At 34.7% G+C, this 14,631-nt stretch overlaps 1 protein-coding gene across 2 annotated transcripts in view; it reads right to left on the bottom strand.

Moving 5' to 3' along the window:
* The window catches only part of ATP2B1 (ATPase plasma membrane Ca2+ transporting 1), a 110,638-nt gene that overhangs the window by 30,999 nt on the left and 65,008 nt on the right, over positions 1 to 14,631 (bottom strand). For both annotated transcript variants that reach the window (XM_069490866.1, XM_069490865.1), the window contains exons 4-9: positions 11,968 to 12,222; positions 11,757 to 11,882; positions 7,841 to 7,981; positions 5,228 to 5,266; positions 4,000 to 4,161; positions 2,071 to 2,285 (exon numbers count right to left, since the gene is read on the bottom strand). In XM_069490866.1, coding sequence (XP_069346967.1) covers positions 2,071 to 2,285; positions 4,000 to 4,161; positions 5,228 to 5,266; positions 7,841 to 7,981; positions 11,757 to 11,882; positions 11,968 to 12,222 — 938 coding nt within the window. The remainder of the gene's footprint in view (positions 1 to 2,070; positions 2,286 to 3,999; positions 4,162 to 5,227; positions 5,267 to 7,840; positions 7,982 to 11,756; positions 11,883 to 11,967; positions 12,223 to 14,631) is intronic.

Here is a 14,631-nt window from a genome sequence, read left to right on the forward strand (position 1 = left end):
GAAAACAAAAGATTCTTTATTAGTCTCCAAGAAAAAGCAGCTTTTTTTGGCTAAAATAAAGAGTAGGTGTGTAGTTGCTTGATTTCTGTTTTTTTTTTTTTTTACTCTGATCAATTAAGTTATGTATCAAAACCAGAATGGGTTGTTTTATCTATTTCATATGTTGGCAGACTTGATATTTTCATCCTCAGGATCAAAATGTATCTCATCTCCTTCTCTCATTTACAACAACGACAAAGATTGTTTCTAAAAAAACTAAGAGTTGTTACAGTAGTCCCAAAGGGCTTATAATTAATTCTCAAAACATGTGGAATGGGTTAAAAACTACACAGAGTTACTTTACAAAGTGTTTTCTATGATGACTAATATGCAAGATACTGCAAAACACTGGTTTCTTGAAGATAAACATGGGGAAGAGATGTGTACTTCCCAAATTACTCATGATTTGCATATTAAAGATTAAAAGAATGAAGTAAAGAAATTTTTTCTTCCCTGCAGTAAAGAAAATGTGTTCAATTTTGCAAAATTCTAACAGAGGATCCACAAAGACTATACCTTAGTGTAAAAAAATAGTAATTGGTAGTATTAGGACTAAATAAAACTCTTAATGAAAGCCTAAAGAACATTAGTTAAAATGCTCTTATTCACTTTGTATTTAAGAAACACAAATCAATCCTGTCAATACTTTTCTGATCAATTGAAAAATATCATTAATGACTATTCAAAATGAATGAATGACAATATTGGTAAAATGACCGTTCAATGTGTGTGAAACTTATATTTACCCCAAATATTTCTAATTTTAAAACATCAAAAAAAGGGACAAATACATGATTATGCTTTATTTCATCATCATTTTGATAAATTTATCATTTTATTTTTGAAACAAAGCTGTTAAATCCCTGAAAAGAAAATAAACTCAAATAGTAAGCAAAAAACATTCTTATCAGGACATGTCTAATACTGAAGATAACAGTGCTACAGCAGAAACTATGACTAATTATTTCGTATTGCTCACTGTCAGCAACGTTACTTAAGGAGAATTGCTAATTAACATTTGAAAATTTTAAAAGTAGCATTCTTCTGTTTAGCACAATTTTTTTAAACCTGTGAGACAATTTTGAAATAAAGATCAAAATTGTACAAGCTAAACCTTTTTTTTTTAAAAAAAAAAAAATCTCATTCACTTTTTCCATATAAGATAGAAAACTGGTAAAAATAAATTAACAATCTTCAAACAGATTATCACTTCAGGTAAACAGCAGTAAGCAGAGCCATCAAAGCTCATTTTTTTAGCCTTCTACTTAGAAAATAAGGACTGAACTACTTGTAAATTGAGTGGTCAGAGAAGGTGACATCTGAAGAGACCTGAATAAAGTAAGACAGCAGTTTATTCAAAGGAAGGAACAAGTGGGCCCTGAAGTGAGAACACAGCTGGGATGTTTGAAAACCAGCAGGAAGGCTGGGGAGGCTGGGCCAGAGTGAAAGAGGTCAGAAGATGAGCACTGAGTCCTCAGCAAAGGCCAGACTGGGCAAGGCCTCACAGGCCACAGTAAGGAGTTTGGATTTTACTCTAAGTGCGACGAGACGTCACTGGAAGGTTTTACACATGGAAATAATATGATTTTTTTTTTTTTAAGAAACATGAGTGTGATTACAAGTGTGAAGGCTAGATTGTGGTCCAACTGTGGGGGTGGAAAAGTGGAAACAAGGCCTTACTAGGTTGGACTTGAGTGAACCCTCTGCTCCTGTAATACAGGTAAATGACAAACACTCTCACCTTAATTTTACAACAGATGGGAAGGAAGAGGTGCCATAACTTGACAACATAACTATCACAGAATGAAAACTAGGCTAGAACTTTGCCTAGCAGAGCTGTGCTTGCTATGCATAGGCCTCTATGTACAGAGAAATTCAACTGGGGGGAGGTGCAGGGAATCAAGCAGAGTATTTCTAAAGAAAACAGTGTACATTTATGAAAGTCCTCCACTCTCAGAACCAGATGAACATTTCCTATACCAGCTGAGGCTTTAAACATAATTCATCTGTACTTAACTATTTTCTACTTACCTTGACTGAATAAGCCAGTGAGATAGTGACTGCAAGTGGAAGACCTTCTGGCACTGCAACCACTAAAACCGTAACTCCAATAATGAAGAATTTCACAAAATATTGTATGTAAATCGGTGTGCACTCAGCAAGCCATGGTCTCTTCTGAACCCAGAAGGTATCGATTACAAAATATAATACTAGAATGATAACTGTGATGGCAGACATCAACAGACCTTTCAGAATAGAAAAAAGAAAAATGTAATTATTTAAATTTCCAGATATTACCCCATTGGCAGTTACATATCAGCCACTGTGAGGAGTTGTAACTGGCTTGATAACATTTATTTTAATTTCCCCTAGAAACTGCCACCTCCTTTTTGCACCTAACTTACCACTTAACATTGACAGATTTAACTTTTGCTTCCAAGTATAGCCCCGTCCTCAGGAGAACTGGGAGAAAAGCGTTTATCATTCTTTCCTAGACTTAAGCTGAGGCAAAATAATAGGCAATGACAAGGAAATACCCAAAGCTTATCACAAGCTGGTGCTTTTCATGTTCCAGAGGCAACTTGCTTAACCCTGAAAGAGGCTGGTAAGAATCTGATCGGTGGGGAGACTTGGAATTAAATATTTGGCCCTGTGTTTAACACACTGACTGCCACGTGAGTTGGATTTAACTCAGGTTAGTTTTGAGCCTGAGGCCTTGTGAAGCAAAACCCTGCAGTTGGTTCACAAAAGTCTTACTTGTTTTGCTATAATTCATATTGACAATTCTAAAAATATGGATTGTGTTGCATATAACTTATGCACAGAAAACAACAAATTAGAAACGATTGTTCTGTTTTAAGAAAACACCGTGGGCCCAGGGAAAACTGTTTTTTTCTACTGTGGCAAAGTGTTAAAAAATACTTAATAAAATTATATGAATTATTATTATTTTTGGTCTACCCTTAGTGCTTCAGTAACTTAGAAAACCAAGAGTTAACCATGTATGACAAAACACTTAGCTCTACTTTGCAGGATACTTAGCCTCTTATATATTAAAAAACAAGGTTAAGTCTACATATCTGGGTTTAACATCCTAATCTAACATCTACCAAATGCCACCACCACCTCAAATCCACCTTTCTCTCAACACTGTATGAGTCAGTATTACCATTTGGCTACATATTCTAAAAAGCAAGTATGTGCTACTAGATAATAATTTTATTGAGGACAGAAGCAAAAACTTCACTTTTTTGTCATATTCCTAAGAAGCAGTAAAAGGATACAATTTAAGTGATTTTAATCATGCTTATTTATGCACACAATGTTCTTTCAAAAAGATAATAGTGCTGGAGGGGATGCTCATTTGTTTTTTTTATCGAAGAGCTCTGCTTTTTTTCCCCCAGTGGTTTTATTAACAGGTATTTTCTAGTGAGGGCAGTAATTTAGTAACTTCAGCCACACTACGAGTCCATTCAGTTGAACTAAACTCTAACATTTAGCAAAACAAATTTTTTTCATAGATAACCAGTAAAAAGATGAGCAAAATGTGTGATGAAATTTCTTTGTATTAAAATATAATTGGATAATCTCTACTGAATGACCTCATTGGTAGCTTTCTTTCTACTGCCCTCAGAAATCCAGAGATTAGGACATGGGCTTGAAAATTGGGTAGATTTAGGCACTAATCCTAACTTGACCACACAGAATTAGCGAGTCAACAGAGGTCAATTCCCTCTATGTAAAATGGGGATAATAACCCCTAAGCTGCAATGATATTATGAGTATCTACAGTAACTTGATGGGCCTGGGTACATTGTGGATAAAACTGAAAATATTTTTAAGTCTCCTTCTACTCACAAGGCAACAATTTCCAGCTGTAAGGGTGTCAAAAGTCAGTTTTTAAGCAGAAAGTTAGCATGTTTTAAAATAAAACATCTTATTTTCCTCTGTATGTCATACCTGCTTTGCCAATCTGAACAGCCAGTTTTGTAAGTTTTCCTTGTAAAACAGATTTTTCCTTTTTTGGCAAATTTGCTTTCTTTTTGTCTTTTTCATCACCATCTCCACCTTCTTCACTCTTCAATGGCTGCATTTCCATGGCTGCACCATCCTGGGCTTTTGCTACATGTAAGAGCAAACATAATTTCACTACATTTTAAGGAAACATATCATTATTCACATTTCAAAGCAATCAATTTCTTATATAAAGTAAAAAAGGTAGAAAGCATTCAACTTTGTGTGTGTATGTGTTTACAAGAAAAGAAGGTAATGGGAACAATAGGTTGCGAGAAACTCTACCGGATTTAAGAATGTTGTGCTAGGTAATGGGGATGAGGCATAAAAAGAAATACAGGGTCCTTACACTGAGAACTAAAGAATACTAAATCATTTCCTTTTCTGTGTGTTATATTAGGTAATATCTAAATACCATAAATTTCTCCCCTATAATTTATGACCATAACGTAAGGTTTATGTATGACTATGTCTATAGAGAAATGTGCGTATGTTTATATAAGTTTAAATAAATGCAAAAATATTTATGCCATATAGTTTGTTTCTTATGCAATTTTGCTACCAACTATATAATAACCAATGTTAAAATACCTGAAATACTTAAGTTGAAAGTTATCTGCATAAGCTTACTACAGGCTGACCATCCCTAATCCAAAAACCTGAAATGCTCCAAAATCCAAAACTTTGTGAGCACTGACGTGACACCACAAGTGGAAAATTCCACACCTGACTTCATGTGATAGGTCACAGTCAAAACTTTGTTTCATGCTCAAAATTACTAAAAATATTGTATAAAATTACCTTCAGGCTATAAGGTATATATGAAACATAAAGGAATTTTGTGCTTAGACTTGGTTCTGATCCCTTAGATATCTCATTACATATATGGAAATATTCCAGAATTAGAAAAAATCTGAAATACTTTTGGTTCCAAACATTTTGGATAAAGGACACTCAACTTGTACACACATCATAATTAAAATCTTACTAACATTGTAGAGACAGCATGACATGACTAAAGCACTGGCAGGAAGAGAGGTTAACCCAAGTTAACATATATTGATTTTCCCTGCCACATGTATCCTACTTTTGGATACAGTACACAGTAGATCTATTTTTGGGTATAATGAAAACAAGCTACAAGCTCACTGTACTTTTATCCTCTTGAATTTACCTTTGTTGCGATTCTCAATAGCTCCATCTTGTTTCTTATCTGTAGGAACAAAATGGGAATTAAAGCTTTCCCAGAGAAATAAATACAGCCATGTTAAATTATGCAGAGGTAGTTCACATTTCTATAAGAGAATTGTTACACAATGGGTGTGTGTGTGGAGGGGGGTGGGTAATCTGTCCAGAGATTAGAAAACATTTGGCTTGCAATGATCTGCTGAGTCAATCACTCCCTAGGTCTTACCCATGGAAAAATACTCCAAAAATAATTTAGGGCATCTATACTTGTTTGATTTCTCCATAAGACTTTACCCTTTTAGAAGCTATAATAAACCCAAATATAGTACAAGAGGTTTTCAAACTAAATACAGCTATAACTCTAAGAAAGCAGAAAAGGACAGGGATGGAGAAGGAGAGAGGAATGTTAAAAAACAAAACAAAACAAAAACAATAGGCACACAGGAGAGCTCTGATGAGACTGAGAACAAAAATTTTATGTATGAAAGATAAAAGAGGCAAGTTAGTAAAACTAGAATATGAATGTAGAAAGCAAGCCAGTAAGACTACCAGTTAAGGTAATTCTCCAAATTAGCTTCAATTTAGAGAACACAGGAAGATGAGCATGTCTGAAGTAATAAACTAATTAAGGAGGGGACAGGTCTATTATCTGGAGTAGGCAGTACAATATTTAAAACGACAGAGAGGCAGAACCATTCAGCCTATTTTCTTCCAACTTCTTTATCAAGGAGAACTATCCTCAAACTGGAAAACACAGAACAAATATGGTCAAGAAGGAACAGAAGCTCAAGTTAGATGAGGAGATTGTAAGAGAATACCCAGCTACTTTAAATGAGCTCAAGTTTGGAGAGACCAGACAGTCACAGTTCAGGCTACTGAGGGAACTGAGACAGATTACCCTGAACTGCTTTTGAGTAATTGCCAAAGTAGTCAAGGGAATGAGAGAAGGGCTAGAAGTCCATTGGTGGAAAAATGTTGTCCTGTTCTATTAAAAAAAAAAAAAAAAAAAAAAGGTAGATAATTAATTAGATGATTAGAGGTTAATTTGTTAACTCCTGTAGGAATATTCTGGACTGGATTAATAAAAACAGTTGTATAAGACTTTGAGAAAAAAAGTGCTTATTGGAAAAGACACAGTGGAATCAATAAGAATAAAGTCATGATGCAAACTTCCCATCCTTTTTTAACAGGGTCTGATGACTTTATCAGGCCCTGTTAATTAGTTTGGAGCACAGTATGTGGTTAGGGGCAGACTCTTGAGCTAGAGGAGAAAATATGATCAACCATTTACTAGCACTTTGACCTGGAACAAGTTATATAACCTCCATAAGCCTCAGTATACTCATCAGTAAAAATAATAATAATCTTTACTTTGTACGGTGTGAGGACTGATGAGACAGTACATGCAAAGTACTCAATAAATGGAATCATTACTACTGGTTTTCGAATTACACTCCACTCAGTCTTAGGAAACCTATGAAGGCACACTGAGGGCTGCCTCAAGGAGTGGGACAGAGAAAACCTAGAATGTGGAGCTTGCCACCCTCACCTGCAGCCCTGACTTTTCAAATACATTTTTGTTTGAAATAAGGATTTCACAGCTAAAGACAAAACTCAAAAAACAAAGCAAATCACTCAAATTTTAAAAATACTGCTATAGTTATGCAAACCAAGATTTTAGAAGGTGTTTATTTTAGAAGATCTCAAAATACGTATAAGAGAAAGAGAAATATGAGTTTACTATCATAAGTAAAATTAAATAAATCTAAGTGACTAAACCACAGTGAACTGCTATAAACCTAAAGGGAAAGGACTCCAGAGGAGTGATTTTGAGTGGGAGAGAAGGGTGGGACAGCAGATACAGTAGGGTGGGAAGGGCTTTTTAAAAGTGGCATGCCCCTTAACTAGGAAATTCTGAGATGTCTCCCATGCATGACATTGTTTTTTTTAAGATCCTTGTGGATAAATTATAGTTATCAAGTTTGCTGATGATAGATCACTGGGAGGAATAGTGGATACAATGGCTCGAAATAAAGATCTTGATAGCTAATGATGGACTGAATATACCAAGACAGACTAAGTATCAAAGTGAAGTCCTAGTCTTGTGTCCAAAAACTAATTGAATAAATATAGAATGGGAAATGTAAATAGTAGAAAACTTGAAAGAGATTAAAAGCATGAGACCAAAATGTGATACAGCTGATAAAGAATGCTACTACTGAAGTAGCAGAAAAAAATAAGCACATAGGTAGTGAGAGTTCAATTCATTTTGCTGATGAGATGACAGGGGAGACTCTTAATACTGGAGAACAGACAGAATAAAGCCAATGGAAGTATTCAAGCAGATGCTGAATTTGTCTGGCTATGGTAAAGGGGACTGATGTATTCCCTAATGGTCCTTAATGGACTATTAAGTCTAAAAGAAAAATTCTCTCTCCTTTAATTCTACCACTTGAAAGTACAATATTGAGTAATTAACTTTTTGTAGAATTTTTCGTATCAGAATCTCATGAAAAGAAGTCTATTTCCTGTACCAGTTCTTAGGATCTAGTTGCCAGATTTCCAAATATGAATCCTTATAACAAATTGTTATTCTTACTTTTCTTTTCCTTTTTCTTTTCATCTTTCTTCTCTTCCTCTTCACCTCCAGCTCCAAGTAAGGTAAAGATAATTCCAGTCTGAGAATTTACACCTACAGCCGTAACTACCATTCTTCCAGAGCCTTCCATTACATGAGTACCTACAACAAGAGAAAACTTGTTTGTTTTTTAAAATTTATAATAAATTTCCCTGCTATCACCAAATTTTAAACTTTAGTAATACTGTCTTTAATATCCTCAATATTTAATAAAACATATTTAATAAGACATTAAGGAAAACCTGAATTCTTATGTTTAAGGTTTAACTCAGTAGTAGGGTGAGTTCAAGGCTCACCCTACTACTCATTTACCAGGTGATTTTGGGAAAATTATAACATCTCAATTCCTTGTCTGTACACTTCATAAAAATACTGTGAGATTTACATTTCTCAAGTAAGCCTATAAATGTAAAGTGCTTAGAATTTGTAAGGGTTCAATGCATGCTCATTATTAATGATAACCTAAGGTATGAGGGATATTTCTCTGAGAAATACACTGCTTATAAAGAAACATACTTAAAACCAAAAGGACTCCACAGCAACAAATGTCACTTTTCCCACACCCAACTCCACAACCTCTCCAGGCTTTCATTTCAGCCTGCCTAGATTATTACAACAGCCCTCCTAGTTAGGTCTCTGCCTTCCCAATGCATCCTGAAATCAGTTTTAATCTTCCTGAAATGTGATCTCATCATATGCCTCTCACAGCTGAAAAATTTCTGATTCTACACTGTTTACTAGATTAAGTCCAAAGTCTTCACCTTGAGACCAACCAACTTTTCAAACTTTTCATCTACCACTCTAACAAAATTCTGTCACAGAAAGCTAGTGAGCAGAGATGGGAATACTGACTGAACTCTCTGTCCCTCATGACTGACCTTAAAAGTTGGCAGGCATTATTATTTTTATTTTCTAGGAAATTGCCTAAGGTTATACAACTATTAAGTGGCATGGCAAAGATTCAATCCAGCTCTATCAGAGGATAAAGGGTATATTCTTCTTATGATATAATGCTGATAAGTTTGCTTACAGTTTTCTAACTTGCACATCCACATTTCTGCATCTTTCCTTATTCATTAAAAGGCTTTCCACACCTCAATTCTAACCTTTTTTGTGAATTTTAATCAGACTTCAGAACTTCCCCTCCCCTACTTTTTTTTTTTAGCATTCAATAAAGTCTTCCTTGCAAATATCACTTATTTGTATTTTATCCCCTAGTTTACAACCTTTTGGAGGACATGGTCTGTAGCACCTACCACCATTTCATGTACCAAATGGATGGTCTGCTAATTAAGATAATAATTAGGCTATCTGCTAATTAAGATAATAAAGCATATGCACTTACTCCAGCATTTAAGAATTTATATTTGGTTATTAATTACTGAGTAACTTATCCAATGTGAATTTTTTAGGTTTTTTATTTTCCTGCTTTTAAAAAATCTATATTCTGTATATTTCATTAATTATTAGCTTCTTTTGCAGTGAAAGTGCAAGGAAAACAAGAAGTGAAATTCAAGATAGTGAAACAATATTTACTAAGTACTACATGTAAAAAACAGTTTATTTCTTTTAAAAGCTCTGGTTTCTTCCAGACATCAATTTTTCAGGTTCTGTTCTTCCTTACCATAGAAAATCAGATGTTGGCAGTTAGTGTGCTCAAAGTAAACAGTTTTTGGTCTTGGTCATATCCCCACTACTAACTGAATACTACTTTTAAAAATCTAAATTTAAGAAGCCAAGAACAGCAGTGAGAGATGGCATCATGAGAATAAATTTAAAAATAAATGCATGTCATGTTTTTTAGTACATTTTTGGAATAGGGAAATAAATGCAGAAAAACTTTCCCACCCATACTGCGATAAGGAACTCTGCAAAGTTATTTCAGTCTTTTCTTAAACATGGAAAATTTATAGAGGTCTCTTGGTATACTTGGTGTGTTAGGAACCTGAGTCTACATAAAGCTTACCAGTCACCTCTGTTAAAACAGAAAAAGACCAAAGTTCAGTTAAAGGAAATCAACCTGAAGAGCTAAGCTCTGTGTAAACAAGTCTGAGGTACATAAAAGTCCATGTAGTATATACAGCAAAAGGAGACAATTTCAGCTTGTCACACATATTGTGGCCCAGTTAATCTGAGGTATGATTAGATAGTTTTCCTCTCCTGTGGAAAGGATATAGATTTTATCTGGTTAAAATTAACTACAGTTTCTTAGAAGCACAACAAGGAGTACACATTATACATTATAGTATAAAGCCAAAATACTTCTATTTGGTACAAATTAAAAGCACACCAATACAAAGAAACACCCAAATAGAGTATGAATGTTCTAAGTGGAGTAGGATATTGAAGGTATACAAACCTCAAGATTTTTTTTGATGGAACATAAATCTATATTACAATCAGAACTTTTACCCTACCTATAATGGTGTTTATAAATATATACACATGTAATTACCATTTTTTTTTTTTTGCAATAAGCTCTTTTTTGGGCACGTATTTGCAAATTTTTTAAAAAATGATTAAACTTAGGTTTTGCTCCAAAGTTGTGATTCTAACTTAACTGACACTTGTTGATATCACAGGTTTAACTTTGGTTTCAGTAAAATCATGTTCAACCAATTAAAATATAAAGGTCACAGAGAAGGACTGAAAAATTATAGCTGCCACGTTATTAAATAGTTAAATCAGTAGGAACCTTCTGACAATGTATAAAATGTTAACATTCTATCAACATCTGATAATAGTAGAAGACAAGGAACATTTGGGTTCTCCCAAAATCTAGTATAAATTCTATCTAACAAATATAGTTCTGATAGACAATTTCATTACTTCTATAAAGAATACTGGAAAATTAAGAATAGGAATCTTGGACATTATTAAAGAATTACCATGCTTTTGGAGTCAATCTGTGGTACCTTGCCTTCGTCCCATTCAGTGTTTTAGAAGACAGCTTGTAATTTTTCCCACCATCCCTTTCATTTCATCTCCATGGGGTTGGGAGCCTATGGCCTTGGGGTCTACATGTGGCCTTCTAGATCCTTGAATGTGGCCTTTTGACTGAATCTAAACGTCCCAGAACAAATCCCTTTATTAAAAGTGATTGGATTCAGTAGAGGGGCTGCACTCGGGATCTGGAGGGCCACCTGTGGACTTGAGGTCACAGGTTCCCCACCCTATCACAGTTAGGCTATCATAAAAGCCTCCCAAGAAGACACCCACTTCTCCCTTTCAAATAATATCCTAACCTATGCAAACCCTCCCCTTCTCCATTCCTAGAACATGTCTTAACCATGTGCAAATTCAATCCTGACTAAATGTGGATGCTACTCCTGGACCTCTTGTTGGTTAGTCATGTATTATATAAATAGTTTGCATCTCAAGGCTCATTCTTCAGCAGTTAAATGAGGGAGTTGGATTAGGTAAATTTTAAGGATTTTATCAGTTCTTTCTGAAAACCTTGTCCCTTGTAGATCATCAAAGGGAATTCATTAATTTGCTTTAAACATATAATCATTCTTTAATTTTATACTTCAGCAGGCCCTAAGGATAAATGTGATACAGAATAATGAAACAATTCAATACATATCATTTGGCCTCTATTTAGTTTTATCATTATACTAACACCAATTCTCACACTTGGTTTTTTGGACTCAGGTTCCTTATTTATAAAATATAGCTTTGCATTTAAAGATCTCTAATGTTTCTGTTAGCTTACCCCCCCCCCCCCCCCCAAAGTCTCTATGTATTACAAGGGTAGAGGATAGCATAAAATACAGATTCTTGTTTACACTGGTGGCTCTTAGGAAAACAGTGTTTGCTGACAATGGTACATACTACAGGGCAGGAAAAAGTTCAAAGTTACAAAGGAAATTCATACCTGATAGAAGTAAGGGATCCTTATCTAAAGACTTCTTAACATGATCAGATTCACCAGTCAATGAGCTTTCATCAATTTTAAGATCATTGCCTTGAATAAGTATGCCATCAGCTGGAAGAAGATCACCTAAAATAAAAAGCAATGATATGCTAAACTGTAAACAAGAATAATTTCATGCTAAGTGTCAGATGTATTGTTCTTTTCTACTTACCGTATTTCACTTGAGCAATATCTCCAACAGTAATGTCAGCTACAGGTATCTGAATGACCTGACCACCCCTGATGACGGTGAACTTCTGTTCTTGTTCAATTCGACTCTGCAAACCTCTGAACTGTTTTTCCTTACTCCAGTCGTTGAAAGCTGTTACTAATACCACACATACTACAGACAAGAGGATTGCTGCCCCTTCAATCCAACCAGTTTCACCTTCACCTTCTTCCTCCCCAACAGAAACTTCTCCACAAACTATTTGGAAAGAAAGAAAAATGCTTATCAAAAAAAAAAAAAAAAAAAATCCAGAATTGATGACAACATACATATATAACTCCAAACCATATTTTCATTTTAATTATGCTTATTTACTGTATCAATTTTACTTATAACTCTAAATTCATTAGATTAAAAGCATTCTACAACAACAAAAACACTTACTATGTCAATTTCAAGTTCCCTGCTTCTGAGATTCTCAACCTCAGGACAGGGAAGCAGAATAGGGTACTAGTTAAAAGGATGGACATTAAAGGAGATCAAATCTCGGTCCTAAGGCAAGTTATTTATTTTTAAGACCTGGTTTCTTCACCTGTCAAATTAGGGTAGCACCACCTCTCCCAGAGTTATCGTGACGATACCTAGAAAGTAGGTAGAACAGTGGCTGAGACATCCTTCACACTCAACCAATTATTTACTGTATCATTTTTATTGGACTGTGATCAAAGCTTGGCTTTTATAACCTGAAAAGTTAAATTAACAAGTAGTACTTTGCTTAACTATTTGAGTACCTACTAGGTGACAGACACTGTTTTAGGAGCTAGAGATACAGTAGTGAGTAAGACATACAACTCCCTCTCGTCATGGAACCCACACTCAGAATGGTAGGTGGGGACAGCGTATGAAGAATTCAGACAAGAAGACATGAATCATTAACTTCAGGTATTGGTAAGAGCCACAAAGAAAATAATACATGGTGATGTGTTATCAAATGAAAAAAGAGGGCTGAGGTTCAGTGAGTAGAGAAGGCTCAGTGAGTAGAGAAGGCTCCTCTGAGGTGTCTATGACATTTGAGCTAGAAGCCAAATGCTAATAGGGAAACAGCCATATAGATCTAACGGAAAAGGATTTGAGGGAGAGATGAAAGTTAGTGCAAATGCTCTATGGCAGAAAAAAGTTCAGAAAAGGATGAGGGGGAAGAAAACTGAAAACCCAAAACCACAGAGTCAACAATGGTGAATAATAATGGAACCGTGCTTTTGGGACTTCAGGCTGTAATCTACTTGTGAGTCTAAAATCAATTCAGCAGTCCATGACCAGCATTCTGAAAAATGAAACAGAGCAAAACAGAAAGGATATACATGTAGTAAAGGTAAGTATTGCTTCTTGAAACTATACTCTGATCATCTATAAATTCAAATTATTTCTTACTGAGTTGAATTGAAATGTCTTGAAAGCCAACGGTTTTCCTAGGACAGACAAGGCAGGGGAGGGATATTCAGAAGAAAAGAATGAGTAAACAGATGACATTAAAAATGATTAAAGCATATTCCAGAACCGTGAGCACAGACTGAAGAAAGGATCTGCGGTGTGAGGGCACTGACTAAACATTAATGTTGTAGAGGAATGTTGGGCAGATTAAACGGAGAGAAGGCAGAGAATGAAGAAAGATCAACTGGGGATGAAAGAGAAGGCATGATACAAACAGTCACAAAAAATATCCTGAGAATCATCAGTAGGATTCCCACTTACTGGGTATAAAGGATGTTTTCTAAAGTAAGATAGAGACAGAATGATCCATTGACTGGTGGGGGCACCAAACCAAATACTAGAACTTCTATGTTAATTATTGTCAGGCTCAAAATATGACTATGTATCACTGTATACAATTACCAGTTAAGTGAATTGATGATTTAGATTATTTTAAACAGTAGAAGCTGTAAGGATAACATTCCCCTCACCCCCAGAAGACAGGAGAGTAATTGTAAATTAGAACAATTCTGGACTCAAGGACAGATGAAGGTTGAAATACCATTCTGATCACTTTCACCAACTCAGAAATATACCTAAAATATTATCCAAATAAAGCATTTCAGGGGGTTTTGATGTCATTTATTAAAAATATAAATGCAGTATTTCATAATAGTGTGCAAGAACAGACTGACATCAGGAGATGGAATTTACCGGTCATATTCTAACAAACACCTTTTTGTAATTGGTGGATAGGATGAAAATGAGTATCATAATTTAGTGACACACTTTTTCCACTTGTATTTATATAATGTCGTGTGTTTCTTTTCATCTATGAGAGACATTAAAACCAAGTTCTTAAATAAATCAAACTTAGACCCAAATCAGGTTAATAATAATGTGCTATGGCTATTAAAGATCAAAATTTTAAACTTTTTCTTTCAATTTCTATTTTTGTATATGCTTAAAAATACACAGATTACATAGATACAGTTTTAATTTATGTAATTAATAAATGCACCATTTGGAGGTATGTATTAAATTTTTTTCTTGATAAGAGTAAATAACCAAAAACCAATGTAACAGAGATTAAGTGGGAAGGAATTATGTCACAATTATGTAATTTTCATTTTAAAATCACATGTGCATATTTACCACTAAACTACTAAATATTTCAAAAGAAAACTTAAATTAATG

Source organism: Eulemur rufifrons, chromosome 16 (assembly GCF_041146395.1).
Source record: "Eulemur rufifrons isolate Redbay chromosome 16, OSU_ERuf_1, whole genome shotgun sequence".
Taxonomy (NCBI): Eukaryota; Metazoa; Chordata; class Mammalia; order Primates; family Lemuridae; genus Eulemur; species Eulemur rufifrons.